This window comes from Cyprinodon tularosa, unplaced genomic scaffold (assembly GCF_016077235.1).
Source record: "Cyprinodon tularosa strain WSP-4 unplaced genomic scaffold, ASM1607723v1 ctg206, whole genome shotgun sequence".
In the NCBI taxonomy this organism is placed as follows: domain Eukaryota; kingdom Metazoa; phylum Chordata; class Actinopteri; order Cyprinodontiformes; family Cyprinodontidae; genus Cyprinodon; species Cyprinodon tularosa.
In genome coordinates this window covers 1324117-1346901 of record NW_024038764.1, presented here as the reverse complement: position 1 = coordinate 1346901, position 22785 = coordinate 1324117, and the positions used below count along the sequence as shown (strand labels likewise).

The window sequence follows — 22785 nt, the reverse complement described above, 5'->3', positions numbered from 1 at the left end:
CCATGTGAAGTGAGAGAGATATTTTTTTAGAGGAGACAGGCCTTCGAAAATCCATTTACAATCAAGGGGGGGGAAATCCCCAAGTAGTTTCTGACTCGGCCGTAATCCCAAACACAACCACACCTTTTCTCCTGATTACCCTAAAAGAAAGTCAGAGGGATTGAGGTGGTTTAGATGGAAGCTGTGAGAGCAGGCAGAGTGAGCACCCAGACTGCCAGCCAGATGCTGGATTACCGAGGAGGCAAGCGCTGACAAAGGCCTGGATGGTTGGAGATTTTGGTTTCTTAAAGATCTCAACGACTAGATCTGATTTAGAACCATGATGAACTTCAAACATGACAGATCAAAGTCTGAGCTAATCTGCAAGAATACAGAAAAGCTTTGTTACAGATTATTTGAGAAATAAATTAATAAAGAATTTGATAGGATGGATATTTGAACTGGTATTAGTGTAAGAGGTATAGTTTGGCTGAATTAGCAAATAAAATGACATCTAAAGAAATCTGAAGCACTTTAAATTCAGCGTTAGAGAACAATCCCATTTATTAATCTCACTAACAAAACTCAATGAAGTCTCAGATAATAATCTGTAATAATAGAGACGCAGCATCAATAAGATTAAAGTACTTTGGATTGAAAATAGAGGAACAGCCAAAATAGAGAAAAATGTGAAAATTGAAATAATTGACAAAATACAGGTGCTGCTCAGTAAACAGTGGGTAGCACTGCTGCCTTGCAGCAAGAAGGTTCTGGGTTTGATTCCCGGGGTCTTTCTGCATGTTCTCCCTGAGCATGCGTGGGTTCTTTCCGGGTACTCCGGCTTCCTTCCACAGTTCAAAAACATGACTGTTAGGTTAATTGGCTTCTCTAAAATCTCCTTCGGTGTGTGAGTGTGCATGAATGGTTGTTTGTCCTGTTTGTCTCTGTGTTGCCCTGCGATGGACTGGTGACCTGTCCAGGGTGGACCCCGCCTCTCCGTAGACAGCTGGAGATAGGCACCAGCACCCCTTGTGACTAAGGATTAAGAGTGTAAAGAAAATGGATGGATGGACCAAATACAGGAACTGATAAAAACAGCAAAACTAGCACTTTAAAAAGGCTTTCAGTCCTGATTTAGCAAAAAATAATCTCTAATATTGAACTTCAATGAGCCCCAAAAGTTGAAGATTTAATCCCAAATTCATAAAAGCTAGATTTAGAATTTGCTGCTGAGAAGTTAAAATATATCAGAACTATTTGCCTCCTTCAGTTTTTAAGGACAATTGGGTTAGGCTAAAATCCCCACAGGAACCCTAGGTCAGACGCAGATTTTATTTATTTATTTTTTGGCGGGGGTCCAAAACTGATAATGCCAGGAAAGGAGTAAAAATCTTTTTAAAAAAATTACATTTTTTGTGCAGTTGCACCAAATTGCTTAAATGCATTTTTCCATTGAATCCAGGACCTTTATTGTTCATTCATTATCCTTGGAACCAGGATTGACCAGACACCTCTCAGTTGTTGACACTCGTCTTAAGTTATTATATATGGCTACATCAATACTTTATATTGCATTTAAATAATGGATCTCAATTAAAAGGTGAACATTTTCTACGTTTTACCAGGTGGTTTCAACAAGGAAGCTTAAAACTCAAACTTTAGGTCCAACACTGTTAACCAGCGATAGGAATTAATGCTGGTAGCGAATCATTGGAAATCATGTAAAGGGGGAAGCTTTGCAGACGAGTTGATCTTTACGGAAGCTGGGGTGACAGGATCTCATTAAAAATGAACAACTTGGATGTTAACGAGTAGTTTTGAAAACTATCCAATAAATAAAGTTTCCAGTATTAACAAAATTAGCTGATTCAGGTTTGATTTACACGATTCCAAAAATCAAATCGCACAGAGAATAAAAGGAAGAAATAAGATGACTAAGATGCATCCCTTATTTAATTTTCAGAGTTGGCAACCTAACTAATGAGGGTCAGATGCAGCTTTTTAAGCAGTTTCTTAGCATTAAACCCCGCCCTCATTGCAAACTGAAAGCATTTCCCCGTTTTAAGAGCATCATGTGCGGGTTCTCATGGCGGCATCCACCAGCGCAGCTCTGCTTTCCTTGCATTGAGGAAAAGATGTGAATTCTTTTTTTTTTTCTTCACTAAAACCAGTCAAATGCAGGACACTGTTTATGGGACAGCAAGGCAATAGTGAAAAACGCAGGACAAGTTGAGACACAGGACTTGAATAAATAAAGGTCAGAGAACGAGTCAAGAAACATTTTATTTCAAACTGCTGCGGCGGGGCACTAAAAACAAACCCAAGTACACACAACCCCCCCATCCCAAAGTTAAACTTACAGTGATAGAAAATGTTTCAATTTAAAATAGTATAATGAAAGCACAGGAGAACAGAGTGGATGAAATGATTTTCAGTGCTATTTAGCATTCAATCGACCGACTTAGAAAATAAAAATTAAAGGAACACTTATGAGAGAATAAGAGCACAGTTTGGTGCCGAACAAAAACAGAACATTTCACAAACTTTTAGCAATAAATAGATAAAGAGACGACATCCTGGCTGCTTTCACTGGGGTATAATGACGTGGGGGACATAACTAAGGGGAAAAGTGATGCAAACATTCACACGGCTCCCAGCATCAGTCTCACACACACAGAACAGAAGACGCCGTTATTGATTATTGGAACTGACTGACCTCACAACATGTCGATAAACTGACAGTGCAAATCCTTAGACGGCTGCAGGGAATTAAAATAAGAGGAAAAAGAAAGGCAGACATCCCGTTTACACAAATGTAAAAATTATTTCTATTTTGGTTGGAAAATGGAATGAAGCTCCAGAGAAGCGAGGAAGGAAAAATAACTAAGTCCGATTTATGGAGATTTATATATTAAAAATAAGCTTTTTCTTTTTTTTTTTTAAACAGGTAAATTTAAATGCACCTTCTTTTTCTTAACCCTTCATTCATATATATTTTTTTTTTATCTAAAACAGATCAACTACATAAAACAATCTAGAGCACCATTTCTGACAGAATATGAGGACGAACTATGAGCCACGAACAGAAACACAGAAGCCAGGAGGCGGTCGGGATCCTAAAAGGCAGAACATTCCAAGTCTGGACCTTCAATGGAGACGCAGGTCAAAACTACAGTGCATTAGAAAGGTTATCTGTCATCCAAGAGCCTCTGTCCTTCTGTGGCTGGACGGGTCGCCTCACCCTGGTCCACTACACCTGTTTGATGTGAAATGCTTATTTTAGTGAATTTTGTCGAGAAGTAAAAGCAGAGAAGATGGAAAACCAATGAGAGCCGACGCTTCATTCCCATCCTCCCTCTTCCTCTGTAGGTTTCTCTTCCCAAAAGGCCTAGTTTGAGTGTTTTTATTTCCCCCCGCCAGGCCGACACCCAGGTTTTACTACCTCCCAATCCTTTGGGTCAGTAGGAGTTCTGGAGGCCTCTCCAGTCACAGAGTATGGAAGGATGTTGGACTGTCTGTTAGCTGGACAGGAGGAGTTCAGAGTCCCTGCTCCTGCTGCTTCCCCCCCCCACACACACATTTCCCTCCTCACCACTCGGCGTCTCCGGTGGCTTTGGAAAAGACAAAATCTCTGCCGTTAAGATTCATGATCCCGTCCTTCAGGTGGAATTTCCATTTGGTCTTACTTCTGTGGATCTGAGGGGAGGGAAACAAGGAGAGAGGAAATGAGACGGGGGCGTAGAGCGCAGATGGACGCCGTTTTATGGGATTAAACCTCTTCAGCTCACGCACACAGAGGAATCAGCCAGGGCTTTAGTCACAACCATACAGAATCGCATAGTTTTCTCTGTTCTTACCTTGTCATACTGGCACACCACAACATTTTCTGTATCAAACAGCTCCTGGTCTTCATCCTCACTGACATCGTCTTCACTGTTCAGTGGCTCCTAACCAGGAAAACCAACAGTTTAGTTGCATGCTGTGTATCTTTCACTTCTGATTTCTACTAAACAGACTTAGTTTAAATAGAAACGTGTTGAATGAGCAGAAACATGAAATTAAAGATTCTATTAAAACTCTCTGAAGGTTTCCACAGAACTTCATCTGATTCCCATAGATAAAACAACCAGCATGATGTGACAATGCTCCTCTTCCACATCCTGGCAGCCATTTATAGATGGTCTCCCTCTTCTCTTTCCTAATTGTTAAATAACGTCTAAAACTCAAAAAACAAAGCTGCTTCTTTCACCTCTTCAACCTGCCCATCTTCTCCACCATCCTTGTCTTTCTCCTCCTCTTCATCTTCGTCGTACTCCTCCTCCTCATCCTCGTCGTCCTCCGAGGAAGAGTCTCCCGCTCCGTCCACCTGGAGCATCATGGGAGGCTGTTGAGCCTGGGTCTGCTGCTGGGCCTGAGGCTGTGGGGGGGCCTGTGGAGCAGCTGCACCCTGGACTTGCTGGACCTGAGCTGCTGCTGCTCCTCCTGCTGCTGCCATTGCTGCCTGACCCGGCTGCTGCACCATAGCTGCTGCCTGCACCACCTGCTGGCGGAAACATGCACAGCAGGTATCTATTAAAAAAAAAAACATCCATCTGATTTGAAGGAAGTCCCTTTGAAGCATTGAGCTCTGACCTGCGTGTTCCCCTGGACTTTGTTTCCTGAAGCTAAGACGATCTGCTGTGGCTGGATGATGACGCCTGTCTGTTGGGACAGACCTCCCTGTAGAGGAGCCAGGACCTGGAAATAAAAAACACCCCAGAAACATGTTGGTTTAATTCAACCTGTTTTGATTCATTCCATTATCAAGCCAACACTAACAGCATGGTTTTAAAGTACAGGGTGTACCTGCTGTATGACGGGTGCCTGTACGCCGCCAGGCTGCATCTGCTGCTGCAGAACGATAGGCTGCTGGGGAGATTGCTGAATGATATACTGAGTCCCGTTGGGAGCGCGCACCACCTGCAGGATCTGACCTGAGCAGGAAAACAGGAGAGGAAACGCCTTACAAAGGAGGCAACAACAGCTTTCAGCTAAAATTAAGCCATTTAAATAAGAGAAAAAGTGGAATATTAGTGCAGGTATGGATACTTTACCTTGGCTGGTGATGAGCTGTTGGTATGGGGTGACCCCTGTGGGTAATGCTAGGGTAGCTGCAGTAGCTGCTGCACTCTGGAGGAGAAAGATTTAAAGGTTTAAAAAAATAATATAGTAGTTCACCATTATTATCTGGCTGACATGAGACAGAAAATTGTAAATGCTTCTATATACTGTTTAGGAGAAAAAAAAAAAAGATTTTGGAGGCTGAAGAAGAGGCAGAAAGTATAGCCTTAGACAGCATGAAAACCTGCTAAAGTTTAAAGTAACAACAAAAATAACATTTAATCGTATTTAATTGTGTGATAAATTAAAGAAACATGCAAAGTTCTCTCTCTTTAAAAGTTTTGCACATCTTATGAATATAATTGATGTTAAAGCAGAGGGAAATCCTGGGAAAAGCTTTTAGACAATATAAACTTCTGTTTAATTTGGATAAATAGTTTTAGTCCAAATATTTTCAAGGTTACAAAAAGTCTTTATAAAAGGGGTTGAATATGAGAAACTCACATTGTGCGGGGAGCTCAGAATTATTTCTGTAGATTTATTTTATAGCTCTCATAATCATGATTGTTTTTATTTTTTTAATTTCCAGGATACAACAAATGAAGACATGAGAAACGGGGCTTTGAACATCAAATTTCACGTCACAGATTTAATACAAAGCTTATTGTTTTTATAAAGTGAGGAAAAGAAACAGTTAAACACATTTTGCAAGGTACAGCGAACAATTTGGGTTTTTTGTACTCTATAAACACTGAAGCTAAATGATTATTGACCAATGTGCTACTCACCATCCCCGTCACACTCATGTGCTGTAGGATCTTCGGATCCTGAACAATGACTTGCTGCTGGGGTGCTGTGGAGAAAAGCTCAGCGGCTTAAGGCGACGTTCAATAAAACTCATTTAACAACCAAAGAAAAAGTTGATAAACTGTGACGCCGGCGCTTTTCATCCCTGCGTCACACTGAGGACCTACCTTGCTGCTGCTGAGGCGGGAGAATGACCTGTTGGGTCTGTGCAGGCTGTGTCACCTGCTGGACCTGTGAGACATGCTGGGTCTGCTGCTGCTGCTGAGCGGCCTGCAGGGCTGCCTGCTCGTCCGTGTGGAAGCCCTCCACTGCCTTGGACTGCATAAGCTTGTTCTCCCATAGCTGCAGCATTAAAGACAGATATTAGAGGACTAAATAGAGAGGAGAATGGGAGTATAACATGGTTTCTAGAGTTCAGGTTACCGTCTTCAGCTCCAGGAGAACCTGCTCATCCACTCCCTCATCCAGGAACAGCTCCCTCACCTCATTGATCACATCCTCGATTACAGTCTTATATAATTTAGGCTAAAAGGCAAACAAAAGAGCTCCTATTAAGAGAAATACACTGATATAATGCACTTGCTTAATTACATTAGCAATAGCTGGAGGATAAAATAATAAAAAAATAATGTTATGTTTAATTAGCGAGAACCAGTCACTAATGTGCAACTAAACGTGTTTTTTTTGCGTTTAAACGCATTTTATATATATATATATATATCAGAATTAACAATGAGCTCCATAAAGATGTAACACACAGCGGGACAGCCTGCCTCCGACAGGCCGACCCGCACTGCCCCGATGTCCGCAGCGGACACTCGCTCCTTTCCTCCCCCGTCGGTTTCCTCCACTATTTAAAGCTCGGTGTGGTGTTTATATGTAGAGCCGGTGACGTAGCATCGTGTAGCACCGTCCCATCCCGGGGAGTCTATATTAGACGGCCAATATGGCGGTATAAAACCAGGCAGCGGAGAGGAGGAGGGCCAGAAGCGAGAGAGAGCCGAAGAGACAAGGAGCGGAGGCCATTTTACGGAGCGGCGCCAACAGCCGCCTTCTGTTCAGCTAGATATGGAGAGACCTATACCGTATTTTATATAAAATATTCGGCTGAGATAAATACTTAAGAAGAGCAATTTGGCTTTTGTCGTTAGGGAGCAGGACTTCTTTGGCGTTTTATGGATAAAATATGGGGGTTAGGACGGCTTTCGGCGCCCTAAATGGTGGACAAAGATGAGGCAGCTGACTAAGCGTCGAATAATTTCCATTAAAATAAAGCTTTAATGTCTCTAATTTAACCTTATTTAAATCAGAGTGGATGGTGACTGTGCTTAGGGTACATCAGAGTTTTTTTTTAAAACATATGACAAAAATTCACCAAGACAAAAAAAAAAAATGTCCAGACAAACCAAGCTAAACTAATATATAACGTTCCAACCTAACATAAATCACCTTTCTCTTAAACAGCATTTAAACTGAATTCTGTCGTGTTTTCCTTAAATCTCCCCTAATTTGTTTCCTGTGAAACAGCTCTCGAGTTTCGAAAACTGAAAAAAATAATGGCTGCTTGACTGAACGTTGATTCTGTCATTTTAATGGACTTAAAACAGTGGAGAGTTGGTTACAGCACATTCATATGCCAGCAAGAAACACAACCAGCCTTTTTTCAACCAACTTTACCCCCATTTCTCCCCCCTTCTGACAGTCCTCGGAGATTGATCCTTACCACTTGGTTCGAGTTAGCCGAGCTCGCCATTATACGCGTAGTGTACAAACCACACGGAAATGGGCGAGAGATAGAGCCAAAAAAATACAGCAAAAAAAGACTTTAAAACGACTGTGAGCGGTACTTTTAAAAGAGCCGGTATAGTTTTGTAAATAAAACACAGTTTTTGGTCTTATTTACAATCCCCGGGCTGCGACTCCCCAGCCGTCTTCCTCCCGTCGTTGTCCTGCTTTATATACTGAGCGAAGGAGCTGCGAGTGCGCCGAACATAGGGCAGGGTCAAGTGCCAAGTACCGCGAGATTTCACACAGAAAACGATGACTAATAGTCACTGCGCCTTCTGGGAAACGTAGTTTAAAAATGAAAAGTCGCTAAAACCGTTGTGTACAACTGGGTTATTAGTCTTAATAATGATTTGCTGTTTTATTTAATTAAGCTATCCATAAATAATACGACTTTATAACCAGATACATAATAATACTAATAATAATGATGCAATTATTATTAATCGTTTTTGTATTATAATAAAAAATAGGTAAATTTCTGTCAAAAAAAAAAAAAAAAAAAAAAAACATAAATGAAAAAACATCCACATTTACCCTAATTTATAAAGGCTAAATTTAGACAGATTAGATCTGATGCATGTGATTAACTATTTATAGGGCACTCTGTGAAATCCAAGTTTCAAGCCAATACTGTTATTGTAATCCAGGTCAAGACCTCATTACCTTTGTAACATTCAAAAAATGTGGATATTTTGATGGCAAAAATGAATGTGAATGTAATAATAAGAAATGCCAACTTGCCCGAATATATTAAGAAAAATAACAACAGTGCTTCTATAAGAAATTCGTGAAAAACATTTTTTTTTTTTTGGTACAGCATAACCTTACAGGCATTAATTCTGATACTGGCACTTACATTTTTTTAGTTTATAAACCTAAATATAATTGTTAACTAGGCTTATTAACTTTTTAACTTTTCAATTAGTGTTTTCTTGACTTAACTTTTTTTTTATATCTTGTGCTTCTAGACCTCACTGAGGGATGGGGGGGGGGGGCTCCATTTGTAAGGGGTATTCAAATAATCAAAAATGGTAACTTTCCCTGTAAAGGGTTAAAACATCACTTCTCAGCATTGTGAAGCTTTTCCCTGTTTAAACTTCAGGAAGCCTATTTACTTTATTATGCAGAGAATACCATGGTTAGATCAGAGAGATATCTTAGTGTTTCAGAAAGAAGACTTTAGCTGCTTGCAGGTCTCGTAGTTTAAAAAGAGCTGCAAATCAGTCATTCCTGCCTACAGGTGTAGAAAATTTAAAACATCATATGCAGGTTTGTCTGTCTAATCAAGAGGGGTAGGTGTAGAAGGAGGAAACTGCATAGAATAAATATAATTTCACACTATTATACATGGAGATGGAAGTGTCATGATTCTTGGCCTCGACAGAACTTTGTCAACCATATATAATTCAATTCAGTTTATTTATATAGCGCCGATTCTTGATGCAAGGTTTGTGATGCAAACCTTTCCCACAGTATCATCAGAGAGATGGCTCCTAAAACATTTCTCACTGATACTCCAACCAAAGGGGTTAAGATTAGCAATTAGCAGGTAGATGCCAGAATCATTTATGTTTTCTTTGATTATTAAACAAAGGAACTTACCTAAAAGTAAAATTTAGGTCAGTTTTTTTCAGAGATGGTTACATAAAAAGTCCAGACAGTCATGAGAAGATTTCTATTGAGCAATCTTATTTAATGGGGTCCTTTATCGTGTAGGTAGAAAGCCTTAGAAATAATTTTAGAAATGTTGAGTGGTTGACTTTATTGATCTCACAGTGGAGAAATTTACTTGTTACATCGACTCAAATAGTCAAAGGAGGAGAATGTGCCAAAGGGAGAAAAAGGTGCACGGGATATTTATACAGTATATACAGTGCGCCCACATTTATTTTTTATAGTAGGATCATTATACCAGGTTATTGCACAGGGTGTTCACACTGGTATTTATATGGATGGATATTTATATGTATATATATAGTTATTGCACTGGGTGTCAAATGGTAAATTGTACATAATACATGCACATTATTAGGCATTGCACACCTGCACAGTTTGACTCAAAAAGTATTCCTGCTCCTGCAGATTTACTTTTTAAGTTGAGGTTCTGAGTTCGAGCCCCACTCCCACAGACTGCCACTCTGCGTCTCTGAGCAAAGACCCTTAACCCCACACTGCTCCCCAGATAGCCCACGATGTAGCACTGCTGCCTTGGTTCGATTCCTGGCCTGGGGTCTTTCTTCATGGAGTTTGCATGTTCCCCCTGAGCATGTGTGGGTTCTCTCCGGGTACTCCGGCTTCCTCCCACAGTCTGTTAGGTTAATTGGCTTCTCTAAATTCTCCTTAGGTGTGCGTGAATGGTTGTTTGTCTCTGTGTTGCCCTGTGATGGACCCCACCTCTCGCTCACTAACAGCTGGAGATAGGCACCAGCACCCCTCGCGACCTCACTTTGGACAAGCGTGTCAGATAATGGATGGATGTATTGTATTATATTAAGTTGATCTTTTTTAACCAAGCAAGAAATAGCATAGACAGCTACGACAAAACCACAGTGAAAGAGCAGCATAACATTTCAAAATAAAAAAACAAACACTATGTGATATCTTTATATAAAAAACCAAATAGCTAAAAAACCAACCTTATAGCCTCCTCAGAAATCTGTATAGCCATTACTCTAATCTAACCCTGAACAGCTATCTGCATGTCCACACTGGTATTTTTTGACAGTTTATCTTTTCCAATTATCTACCAGCGTCAGAAGCTGGAAGACTCTCTCCAACCTGTGTGATCTTTTACTCCCTTAACAGATGCTCAGTCACATTCATTTCTGGGCAACAAGAAAACATGATTTTGAGATTAAGATTATTTAATTTATATTTTTTTTTACAGGTGTAAAAAAAAAAAAAAAATATATTTATATATATATATATATATATATATATATATATATATATATATATATATATATATATATATATATATATAGAGAGAGAGAGAGAGAGAGAGAGAGAGAGTGATCGACACTGATCTACACTACAAGGATCTACAGTAACGACACCGGAATATCATTCGGACTGGACAAGTGTGGTCGCATGGTCTCAAAGAGAGGAAAGAGGATCAGAACCGAGGGGGTTGAACTACCAGAAGGCCAAATTACAGATGTTCAGGACAGCTACAAATACCTTGGTGTCCCATAGGCTAACGGAAACCACGAGACAGCAAGAAAGACCACCACAGCCAAATATCGACAAAGAGTAAGGCAGGTCCTGAAAAGTCAGCTGAATGGGAAAAACAAGATCCAAGCCATCAACACATATGCCCTACCAGTCATCAGATACCCCACTGGTATAATAAACTGGTCAAAGGAGGAGATAGAGGCTACTAACATCAAGACGAGAAAGCTCATCACAATGCATGGATGGTTCCACCCCAAATCCAGCACCCTGACACTGTACACCAAGCGTAGCGAGAAAGGCCGAGGGCTAGTGAGTGTCAAGACCACTGTCCAGGATGAAACAACTAAGATCCAAGAGTACATCAGGAAGATGGCCCCCAAAGACAAATGGCTTGGCGAATACCTCAGGCAGGAGAAAACCAAAAGTGAGGACAAGAAAGAGGAAGGAGAACCATCATGGAGGGACAAGCCGCTGCACGGCGTATACCACAGACAAATAGAAGAAGTGGCTGATATCAAAAAATCCTACCAGTGTCTGGAAAAGGCTGGACTGAAGGACAGCACAGAGGCACTAATCATGGCAGCACAAGAACAGGCACTCAGTACAAGATCAATAGAGGCCAGGGTCTATCACACCAGGCAGGACCCCCGATGCAGACTGTGCAAAGATGCCTCTGAAACAATACAGCACATAACAGCAGGGTGTAAAATGCAGGCAGGAAGTGCATACATGGAACGCCACAACCAGGTAGCTGTCATAGTGTACAGGAACATCTGCCATGAGTATGGGCTGGAAGTCCCAAGGTCAAAATGGAAGACACCTCCTAAGGTAGTTGAGAATGACCGAGCTAAGATCCTATGGGACTTCAAGATCCAGACTGACAAACAGGTGATGGCTAACCAACCAGACATCGTGTTGATCGACAAACAGCAGAAGAAGGCAGTAGTGATAGATGTTGCAATCCCAACCGACAGCAACATCAAGAAGAAAGAACACGAGAAGCTTGAGAAATGCCAAGGGCTGAAGGAAGGAGCTAGAAAAGATGTGGAAAGTAAGAGCAGCAGTGGTGCCAGTGGTAATTGGAGCACTGGGGGCTGTGACCCCCAAACTGGGAGATTGGCTACAGCAGATTCCAGGTAAAACATCAGAGGTCTCTGTCCAGAAGAGCGCAGTCCTAGGAACAGCTAAGATACTGCGCAGAACCCTCAAACTCCCAGGCCTCTGGTAGAGGACCCGAGCTTGAGGATGACACATACCACCCCACGAGGGGTGAGAAAACTGTTTATATATATATACAGGTGCTGGTCATAAAATTAGAATATCATGAAAAAGTAGATTGATTTCAGTAATTCCATTTAAAAAGTGAAACTTGTATATTATATTCATACATTACATACAAACTCATATATTTCAGATGTTTATTTTGTTTAATTTTGATGATTACAAATGACAACAAATGAAAATCTCAAATTCATCATATCAGAAAATTAGAATATTGTGAAAAGGTTCAAAATTGATGGCCCCTGGTGCCACACTCTAATCAGCTAATTAACTCAAACCACCTGCAAAAGCCTTTAAATGGTCTTTCAGTCTAGTTCTATAGGCTACACAATCATGGGGAAGACTGCTGACTTGACAGTTGTCCAAAAGACGACCATCGACACCTTGCACAAGGAGGGCAAGACACAAAAGGTCATCGCTAAAGAGGCTGGCTGTTCACAGAGCTCAGTGTCCAAGCACATTAATAGAGAGGCGAAGGGAAGGAAAAGATGTGGTCGAAAAAAGTGTACAAGCAAGAGAGATAACCGCACCCTGGAGAGGATTGTGAAACAAAACCCATTCAAAAATGTGGGGGAGATTCACAAAGAGTGGACTGCAGCTGGAGTGAGTGCTTCAAGAACCACCACACACAGACGTATGAAAGACATGGGTTTCTGCTGTCGCATTCCTTGTGTCAAGCCACTCTTGAACCACAGACAGCGTCAGAAGCGTCTTGCCTGGGCTAAAGAGAAACAGGACTGGACTGCTGGTGAGTGGTCCAAAGTCTTGTTCTCTGATGAAAGTAAATTTTGCATTTCCTTTGGAAATCAAAGTCCCAGAGTCTGGAGGAAAAGAAGAGAGGCACTTCATCCACGTTGCTTGAAGTCCAGTGTAAAGTTTCCACAGTCAGTGATGGTTTGGGGTGCCATGTCATCTGCTGGTGTTGGTCCATTGTGTTTTCTGAGGTCCAGGGTCAACGCAGCCACATACCAGGAAGTTTTAGAGCACTTCATGCTTCCTGCAGCTGACCAACTTTTTGGAGATGCAGATTTCATTTTCCAACAGGACTTGGCACCTGCACACAGTGCCAAAGCTACCAGTACCTGGTTGAAGGACCATGGTATCCCTGTTCTTAATTGGCCAGCAAACTCTCCTGACCTTAACCCCATAGAAAATCTATGGGGTATTGTGAAGAAGAAGATGCAATACACCAGACCCAATAATTCAGAAGAGCTAAAAGCCACTATTAGAGCAACCTGGGCTATCATAACACCTGAGCAGTGCCACAGACTGATCGACTCCATGCCACGCCGCATTGCTGCAGTAATACAGGCCAAAGGAGGCCCAACTAAATACTGAGTGCTGTACATGCTCATACTTTTCATGTTCATACTTTTCAGTTGGCCAACATTTCTATAAATCCTTTGTTTTTATTGGTCTTCAGTAATATTCTAATTTTCTGATATGATGAATTTGAGATTTTCATTTGTTGTAATTTGTAATCATCAAAATTAAACAAAATAAACATCTGAAATATATGAGTTTGTATGTAATGTATGAATATAATATACAAGTTTCACTTTTTAAATGGAATTACTGAAATCAATCTACTTTTTCATGATATTCTAATTTTATGACCAGCACCTGTATATATATATATATATATATATATATATATATATATATATATATATATATATATATATATATATATATATATATATATATATATATATATATATATATATATATATATATATATATATATATATATATATATATATATATATATATATATATATATATATATATATATATGGATGTAAGTTTCCTTATCCACTCTAGGGTTATCATCATCTCTTAGCAGTTGCTTGTCTTGTTTCTCGTGTAGATATATCCCGCCGCCACCAGAGGGCGATCGCACCACACAAAAGTATGACGGCATCTCTTTCTAATTCCAGGACACATAATCTGCACTATCAACTAATTTACACAGAATTCTTAAACTACATAAAAAATAATAATAAGAAAGAAAATTTTAATAAAAAAGATGAGCTATTTTAGGATGACTGCATCCATGTGTGTGTGTTTGGGGAAATTTCCAACAACAATAAAAATGCTCGCAATAAATCCGAGCAGACAGGAGAGAACCTGCACTTCGGTCTCCATGGAAACCTGCTTCGCTGGTCATTCTGTGGTTATGGATGATATGGATGATATCATCTGACGCTTTAACATAAAAAATAACTAAACAGATAAAAACAGAAGGTGATTTTTTTGGGGCCTCCCTGCAGGCGCCTTTAAACAAGGATTTTGGGTGAAACATGTTTGGAAGCCATGTGACTCATCATAGTGATGCGCTTAAACCCAAATAGGTGGCCACAGTTGCATCTGAATTTCATGATGCCCTCCAAAGATGTTGAGAACGCACACTTTTTCCTCCCTCCCTCCACCACCACCTCTGTTCTTCTTTGCTATAGTTGCATAGCAACAGAGGAGCTGCTGGCTCCAGTTGTGTTGTGGTGGGAGCGTGCTGCACAGTGGCTCAAGATTAAGCCGGTCTCTCTGCTTCAATTATGAATGGGCTTCCACAGCCACACGACTCCGAAATGGCACCACTTAGACTGATAAGGCATTGAGGAACTCTTTGGTACTCTTTAACTGTTTCCTCCTCTCCCCCTGAGGTGGTGGGGAGACCAAGCTTGACTTTAATCTCATGTATTGAACTTCAACGATTAGAGGAGGTAAATGAATAATTAACTGAGAGAGGAGCCGTAGTTATGATAAGACCCTTGTTGATGGAAATATGTGAGGTTAATGATTGGGGTCAGGCTGGAGAGCAAATTAAAGAGTTCTCATGTCTCACAAAGGCAGCTTCGGAGCAGGGAATGGGGGTTACTGTGCAGTGTGGGAAGAAGGGTATGCTTTCTTGTAATCCTTGACTATATTTAACTTCAGACTTTGGGAGGAAAACTGTTAAATGCGACTAAATTCACACAATAATACCACCTCATTAATATTCCCCTTAAATAGCCCGAAGTATAGCAGAATATATTCAATTCAATCCAGTTTATTTATATGGAGCCAATTCGCAATTCCGTTCACCAGATCATACAGTCAGATTGATTCAAAGATTTCTGTCTAAGGAAAACCAGTTGATTGTATCGACTCATTGGCTCGGATGCAATCCCTCACACTAAAAATGCTTGTAGCAACAGTGGAGAGGAAAAACTCCCTTTTAACAGGAAGAAACCTCCAGCAGAACCAGGCTCAGTGTGAGCAGCCATCTGCTGAGGCTGACTGGGTTTCAAAGAGACAGAAGCAGAGATACAAAAAGCAGCTGTAAAAGGCGGCCCCCTCCTGGAAACACACACAGCCAGGCAGATGAGCTCCGAGCCAACTTCCATGTCACAGTTAGAGAAACAGGACTACACTGGAAAAACAGGCAGATCTCCAACATTAACAATATATAATGCTTTAATTTAGTCATGTTGCAAACAAATGTCCTCTAATTTTATTGGGATGCCATGCACTGAACCATCATTATATAGTGCACTGCAGGGGAAATATGCTGCTTTTAATTTTCATTTTTATTAATAAGAACATGAATCATGTTATGCATTGGTCTCCAGTCACCTTTATGCCAATTCTCCTAAATAAACCTAGGTAGTAAGTAAAAAAAAAAGAAAACATGGCTGTTCTAATAAAGCCTCAGAGCTCTGCAACATTAATTGGGGAAAAAAAGTGCAAGGAAGAAAGCAGGCCAGGAGGAGAACTTTAAAGCATTAAACCAAATCCTTAAGCTTTGGACATCTGAAAGAGCGCTGCTGGAACAAGTGCACACCGAGGGGCATTATTCAGGGAAGCAGCCAAAAGGCCAGCAGTAACTCTAGAGGAGCTGTCAGGATTTACAGCTCAAGTGGAAGAATCTGCTGACATGGGAAGTATTAGTTGTGCTATCCAGAAATATCCCCTTTTTCAGAAAAACTGCTAGAATAAGTCATTGTCTAAGTAAGCCTATAGAAGTCTGCTGCAAACCACTCAGAATAAAAAAGAAAGCAATGGTAGAAACTAGGGACATGGTGGTGGCAGCATCATGCTGTGGGTTTTATTTTTTTGGGGGGGAGTGAGAACAATCTGCTGCAAAACCTGCAGGTTAATGTTGACAAATATGCTTCATCCAGTTTGACAGTAATTGAAATATTTTAAAAAGAAGGTTGGGAAAAGTTTATAGATGTGCAAATGCAGGCCACACTTTTCAGATATTTTTACCGTAAAAGCTTTTCTAAAGCACGCCTGATCTTCCTGCATTTTTTAAAATAAGTAACTTATGCATGTTAAGGAATCCCCACACATAAAGCCAGGACAAGATACACCTTTATGTTTGCAACCCAACGAAATGCAGTGATTTAAATCCTTTACTTTGTCCTTTTTACCTTCTGTTTTTGTCGCTCATTGAAAAATGAACAACCAAACTTCTCTGCAACTTGTATTTTTTATTATTGCAACCAACTGGAAGACAATACATCACATAAACATCATTGTAGTTTCTCAGAAAATGGAAAACAAAACAACAAAGAAAAGAAAACGACATTTATATATTTTTTGCCACGGCATTGGACAACGTTGATATTTACATGTAGTGATGAAGTAGGTCTTAAAATCATTCTTTGGCAACATGATTGCACGAAAAGGAGGAAACCGAACCCTTACTGAGATTCAAACGAAGAAAGAAAAAAAAAAGGAACCAACACCCGGGTGCACTCTGAAATCACATCTTGCAGATCAATGACAGCTTTGACTTTTGACATCTCAAACCTATGGCTTTCCAACATTCAGCTCAGACGGTCTGCAGAAGCAATGGCAGTACTTTAATTCTGACAGCATGAAAAAAAAGTGCATAAAACATAAGCAAAAGCTAAAAAAAAATGGCAATGATTTTTCCTTAAAAATGGGTTTTGTTTGGCAGGTTTTAAAAAAAAAACTTATTTTGAGCACTTTTCAGGCAGTGATGTGCATTTCCTTTGTGGGAATAATTAATACGATGTTTTTTAAGGACTTAAAATCTAGATTTCATCTTTACTAAATGCCACAGAGTGAGTCACACTGAAAACACAGCAGCTGTTAAATCAACATGCCCTCTTTTACTTGCCAAGTGAGCGCGTTACTCCTCACTGCAAGAGTGGAGTTGTTACATCAAATGCAGCCGAGTGATCGACCCGGGCCGTGGGAGCACTTAGACAGATATGAGATGGGAGACGGATGGCACACGGCGAGACACTGACAGCGTCTCCTCTTAGCCTTTTTTCCATGTACGTGAAATGGAAAGCCAGCGATGCATGCTACAGGTGGCGAAAGAGCATACCAGTGAATGGGACATGCATTTGTTTTCCCTGCTCGGCCTGCTGATAATCGCTCAGCATCTATTCACCTAAAAAAAACACCTTCGCTTGGTTCTGCTACTCTAATCAGCCCCAGCTGCTTCTATGCAGGCAGAAAATGAACACCTTGACATGCTTCTCTTTACTGTTTAACATAATTTGGCGTAAAAAGACTAAAGGGGAAATATATTTTCTATGCTTCAAAAAGTTTCAATAAGTCAAGTGAATTAATTGGCATTTCCACTTCTTTTTAAAAACTAATTGATCTAAAGCCACTGCCTTTTACCATGTCTTTTTAAAAATATGACATAGGTATCGCATATGAGGATTATGGATTTGTGGTTTCATAAAAAACTTACGAAATACACACAGGACTTAATTTTATGTTTGTTTTCTGGAGATCGCTTGTAATAATAATACAAAAAAAGACTATTAAAATCTTGTTCATCTAAAATAGCTTTGGCTGGGACTCTTTTCTTTCCTCTGTGTCTGAGCCAAATGAAGGACAGAGTCATAAACTCCGGCTGCAGACTGAGCAGAACATCAGGATTAAAACTTTCCCTCCGTCGTCCACATTTGCTATTTTAGCTTATAGCTACATTGTAGAGTAAAGCGACATACAGAATCTGAGTTTTTTTGCATCAGAAAGTGTCCTTGGAAAAAAAGATTTGTACAGTGGCATCATTGTTAATAACTAAACCCTGGAAAATTAAGAAAAAAAAAAGAGCGTGAAGAAAAGTGATACTTCCATGACTGCATGTCTTGCTTTTTGCTATCTAATCTGGGGACAGCGTTGAATATAATCCATCTGAATTTATTCCATAGTGAGTTTAATTACAGTTTCTACACTCATGTACTATTGATTGGACTAGTTTGGCTCTCGACAGACGGCTTTTAAAACCATCCCTAGGATACTGTTTTTTAAAGTTTCTATGCTCCAGCTGTTAAAAAAACTCCTAACTTGCAGCTTCTTTTTACAATTTTCCATCCTTTGAACCTGAGCTGGAGCCTTTGCTGTCACATTTAGCTTTTGTGTCACTGCGTTACCCACTGTGGCCTGTATTTGGCTTCACTTTTAAAAAAGATTTTGGGGCATCCTCACTTTTTCCCTTTCAAAATCTTTACACATTTCTTCATCTTAGAAACGGAAAATGTCTCTAACTATCATGCGCTACAAGTCTGCATACAGCTGGGGATGAAATTGTTGTAAAAAAATGAAATATATGCCCTTTAAAGTTAACTAGTGTCATTATCCCCTACAACGACAAACCTCTCCTTTCAATCAAAGGGCTCAAAATACTGGATTGAAATTAGACAGAGATGATTCTCTCCATGTCCTACAAGGTTGATTTTTTTGGGGTGGGGGGGTATGATATTTATTCAGCACACCTAGAGAGTTTTCCATGCCCAACTGATTCACACATTTACACTGAACAATGTCAAAGGAAAGTAAGGACACACGTACATCTACACCATGGAAAAAAAAGGAAACGGAACAAAAACCCAAACCGTTCTAAATAAATATAGGTGGCGCTCTGTTTGTGTAAAAAAGAGCAACTGAGGGCAGGCAGGCACAACGTTAAAGGGTGCGTGTGTTCTGACACACTGACTCACACACTCCACTGACATGTTCTGAAGTGACACCGGGGTGGGGTGGGGGGGTTACATTGAACACCTATAATAAAAAAATAAATAAAAACAAAACAGAATCAGGCAGAGGAAGACGGAAGCCCACCCTCCCCAAATCGGTGATCCTGCTCGTTAGACGGGACGTCACCCTCAGGGAGGAGGGGGCTTTATTTCCAGAGGGATCTCCTGTGTCCATGCCTGGAAAATGGTCTTTGAAGACCCACTCAAAAAAAAAATCCAAGGCGGTAAACAATCAACAGTAGATGGAAGCCCACCCCCACGCCCCCCAGAAGAGGCGCTCCTGCAGGCCTGAACCCTAAACCTGGAGGCTTCTCCCTCAAAGGGGGAGCACACGTGCCTTTGAAAAGCCCACTCCAAAAAAAAAAAAAAAGGAGGCTGACAAAAAAAAACCCAAACAAAAAATCTCCATAATAATCACAGGTATAAGAATTGGCGGAAAAAACATGTTTTTTTCTTTTTTCCTTTCCTCTAGGATCAAGGTTTATATGAAAATAAGTCATGCTTCATGCTAAATACATTGTTTATCTTACATGAATCTTTGAATAAAAAAGATTTTGCTTCTCATCTTATTTACAAGCACCCATGCAATATAACTGAGAAAGTCCTGCAGGTCAAATTGCTTGAATTAAGAAAAAGGAAAAAAAATAAAATATTTTCTAACCTTTGTACAGAGTTGTCCGCGTGGGACAAATTGCTTATATCTTTATGAGGGTAGAGTGAGAAAGTTAGACGGACACAACGGAGAGGAGATCTAACCCCACAGCTCGTGTAGAGAGTACTTGAGGGTGTCGGATGGACAGGAAGGTGTGGCACCTACAGGTTAGAGCTATGATCTCTGTGAACGGAGGTACTGAGAAAAGTTTCAGGGACGACGTCTACATTATGCAACAAGAATAACAAAAATGAAGGAGATATTGCCTCAGACCCGGCTTCCTAACGGTCTATTATGGCAAACATGACCTTTTTTTTCATAGTTTTTCTTAAATACTACGACTGCTCTTGAAATAAACCACGTTTTCTTGTGTAAGTGGCATAAAATAATCTTAAGTGCATGAATGTACATCACATTGGGTTTCTTTTTGACACTTAAGGTCGCTCTCTTTAGCTCTTTACTACGATGCCTTCGTCTCCTTCTAAGTTTCTTTTTTTTTTTTCCGTCGGCTCTCGCATCGGCTACATGAAGCAACCTGGTGGCGTATCTTTGGCACAGTCTCGTGTTTGTGCTCGTGGGTGTAGGAGAGCGATGCCCCCGCCCCTGGGTGGAGGGGGTGAGTGCTGAGTCTCCGCCGCGTTTACTGGCATCGCTGAGAGATTGCTACAGATTCAATGTGGGAGAAAAAAATAAGGAAAAAAAAGGACAAAACGAAAGAAAACAGGTAAGACAAACAGCCATCCTCCGCTCGCCCAAATTAACAACAAAACTTGCTTTTTTTATGGCTTTCATCCCCTTTTTAAACAACAAAAACAACATAGACACATGAGAGATACCATTGATGTTAGTGTTGCTGAACATGTAGGAAAACATTGATTTTTGATATTGCCACAAATAAGTAGGATTCACCTAATGCCCTGCAGATAGATAGAGGGAGATGATGAGTGTCTGTTGAGACTAATGCTGTAACGTTACCTGTTGACCTATTTGTGTAGGTGTGTCTGTGTGTGTGCGTGTTTTGAGCTGTCTGAATGTGTGTCTTAGTTTCTTAGAGTCTCTTTCTGCTCCTTCTGGCCCTTGGCGGCGCGGTTCGTGATGTTGTTGAGGCAGGCTCTGACGCCCGCCAGGTGGAGCAGCGACCCCGCCGCCTCCTTCATCTCCTCGTCGTCGCTCTCCGGCGGCTTCTCCAGCGCGCGCCGCTTCTTCAGCGGCAGTGTGTCGCTAATGCCCCTCGCTCGGCTTTTGGTCCAGGGCAGGCTACTGCCAGGCAGAGTCCCGGCTCCGGCCGCCGAGCTGCGTCTCTGTCCGCGCAGGGGCTGCTGGGAAATGTAGGCGGCGGCAGTTGCGATGTGAGAATCCAGCGGGATCTCCCGAGGCTCCGGCTTGACGTCCGACTGGACCTCTACGGCGATGATGTCGTCGTCTTCCACCGGGGATGAGGGGTCGGTGCCCTGGGAGGAGGACAGCCTGCTGGGGGACTTGGCAGTGCTGTAGGTGTGGTCTTCCTGGAGGTCCTCGCCACAGGGGGGAGGAGAGTAGCGGGAGGGGCTGTCCTTTCCCCGGCTAAGATAATTTCCCAGGGATGATCTGTATGAAGCGAGGACACAGAGCAGGAGATAGTTCAGTTATTTCTGCAGGTTGGCGGTTAGAGCCATGTTCTACTGGAGCTGCTGGGAAGCAGAAAAAATGCAGGTAGTGATCTATCGCCCAAACAGCCCCTCTGGGCGTGATGTGCTCATCTCTCAAGTCCAATAAAAACCTTGTATCTCTCTAAAAAAAAAAAAAAAGAAGCCAGGCTTTCCCTTTAAAGGACAGCAGTCACTGCCAGACTGCCACCTATGCATATTTCAGAGGACAGTTCGCCTTCTGAGAGGCAGACACTGGCTGTAAAATGTAAAACCTGCACAGCACATAGAAAGGCCTCTAACAACTCAATGCCTCCAGAAAGTATTCAATCCTCTTGAATCTTTTCATGTTTTCATGTTTGATTTTTTTTTGATACATGCGTGTTTTATATGTGTACTTTGTGTATTTTCACATTTTAAATCATTCGCATGTAAAAAAAAAGAAATGCTCGCAACATTTTATTTACAAACTGTTAGGATAGAGCATATCAACAAACAGAGAAGATTTTTTTATAGTTTTTTTTCTTCATTATGTTGCATGTTTTCGATTCTGCATGCTTCAGTTAACGATTCAATTCAATTAACAAAAGAGATGGGAATTAATTAAATTGTTGATTAAAACAATTAATCCAATTATTTGTGTTTTAGCTCTAGTAGATATCAAACCTTTTTTTTTTACTTTTTATAAGCTCAAGCTTTTTTGGAAAAAAAACAAAAACAAAACAAACAAAAAAACATATCTATTGAGTGTGTAAAGCTGTTAGAGACATTTTCCAAAGACCTGCTGCTCTAACCAAAGCAAAAAAGAGAAGAATTCACTCAGGAGGCATATAATATAACCTAAATGTCACAATTTAAGTTTTTATTAGACTCTATTTCATACTTAGGTGACTCTTTAAGTTGCCCTGAAATATATTTGGAAGCATCAGAGTACAGGAGGCTGAATTCAAATGCAAACCATATTTATCTATAATTATCCAACACGTTTTGTGTTGATGTTTCACAAAAAATCCCGAAAAAAATTTACTATCAAGTTTTGGTTAATCTGTGACCTAATTTGATAAAGTTCAGGGGGATCATGCAGCACAGATTCTGCTGTAACCGTCAGCATTTAAAAAGGTCGGGGTGGGGGGAGCCATAAATCTGCAGCAGGTTGGGCAGCCCCCCCCCCCATCCCACAGACACCCTCAGCTTCAGAATGAGAGACTTAGCATATTAATATCCTATAAGCAAAACATGCACCCCTCGCAGTGATCAAATATTCACTGCATACCTCCAGTGAGCCCTTGGCGATGTTTAATTCATTATGCCACCACCACCATTATACTCTTATGCTGTGGTGATGGATGTTCATGTCTGTGCATGCTGC

The 22785-nt window shown here is 40.8% G+C and overlaps 2 protein-coding genes across 4 annotated transcripts in view; both read right to left on the bottom strand.

Moving 5' to 3' along the window:
• Positions 1–2244: 2244 nt before the first annotated feature.
• On the bottom strand, positions 2245–7860 carry gtf2a1 (general transcription factor IIA, 1). The gene is made up of 10 exons (XM_038285063.1): positions 7610–7860; positions 6310–6411; positions 6054–6228; positions 5868–5932; positions 5073–5148; positions 4825–4952; positions 4612–4716; positions 4229–4519; positions 3837–3926; positions 2245–3675 (listed from the first exon to the last, which is right to left on the bottom strand). The coding sequence occupies exons 1-10, from the start codon at positions 7637–7639 to the stop codon at positions 3568–3570; spliced, it is 1170 nt and encodes a 389-aa protein (XP_038140991.1). The 5' UTR covers positions 7640–7860; the 3' UTR covers positions 2245–3567.
• An 8727-nt stretch (positions 7861–16587) lies between these two features.
• The window catches only part of LOC119783498 (forkhead box protein N3-like), a 103055-nt gene continuing 96857 nt past the window's right edge, over positions 16588–22785 (bottom strand). For all 3 annotated transcript variants that reach the window (XM_038285053.1, XM_038285056.1, XM_038285054.1), the window contains one exon: positions 16588–21378. In XM_038285053.1, the coding sequence (XP_038140981.1) occupies positions 20832–21378 (547 nt within the window). In that variant the 3' untranslated portion in view covers positions 16588–20831. The remainder of the gene's footprint in view (positions 21379–22785) is intronic.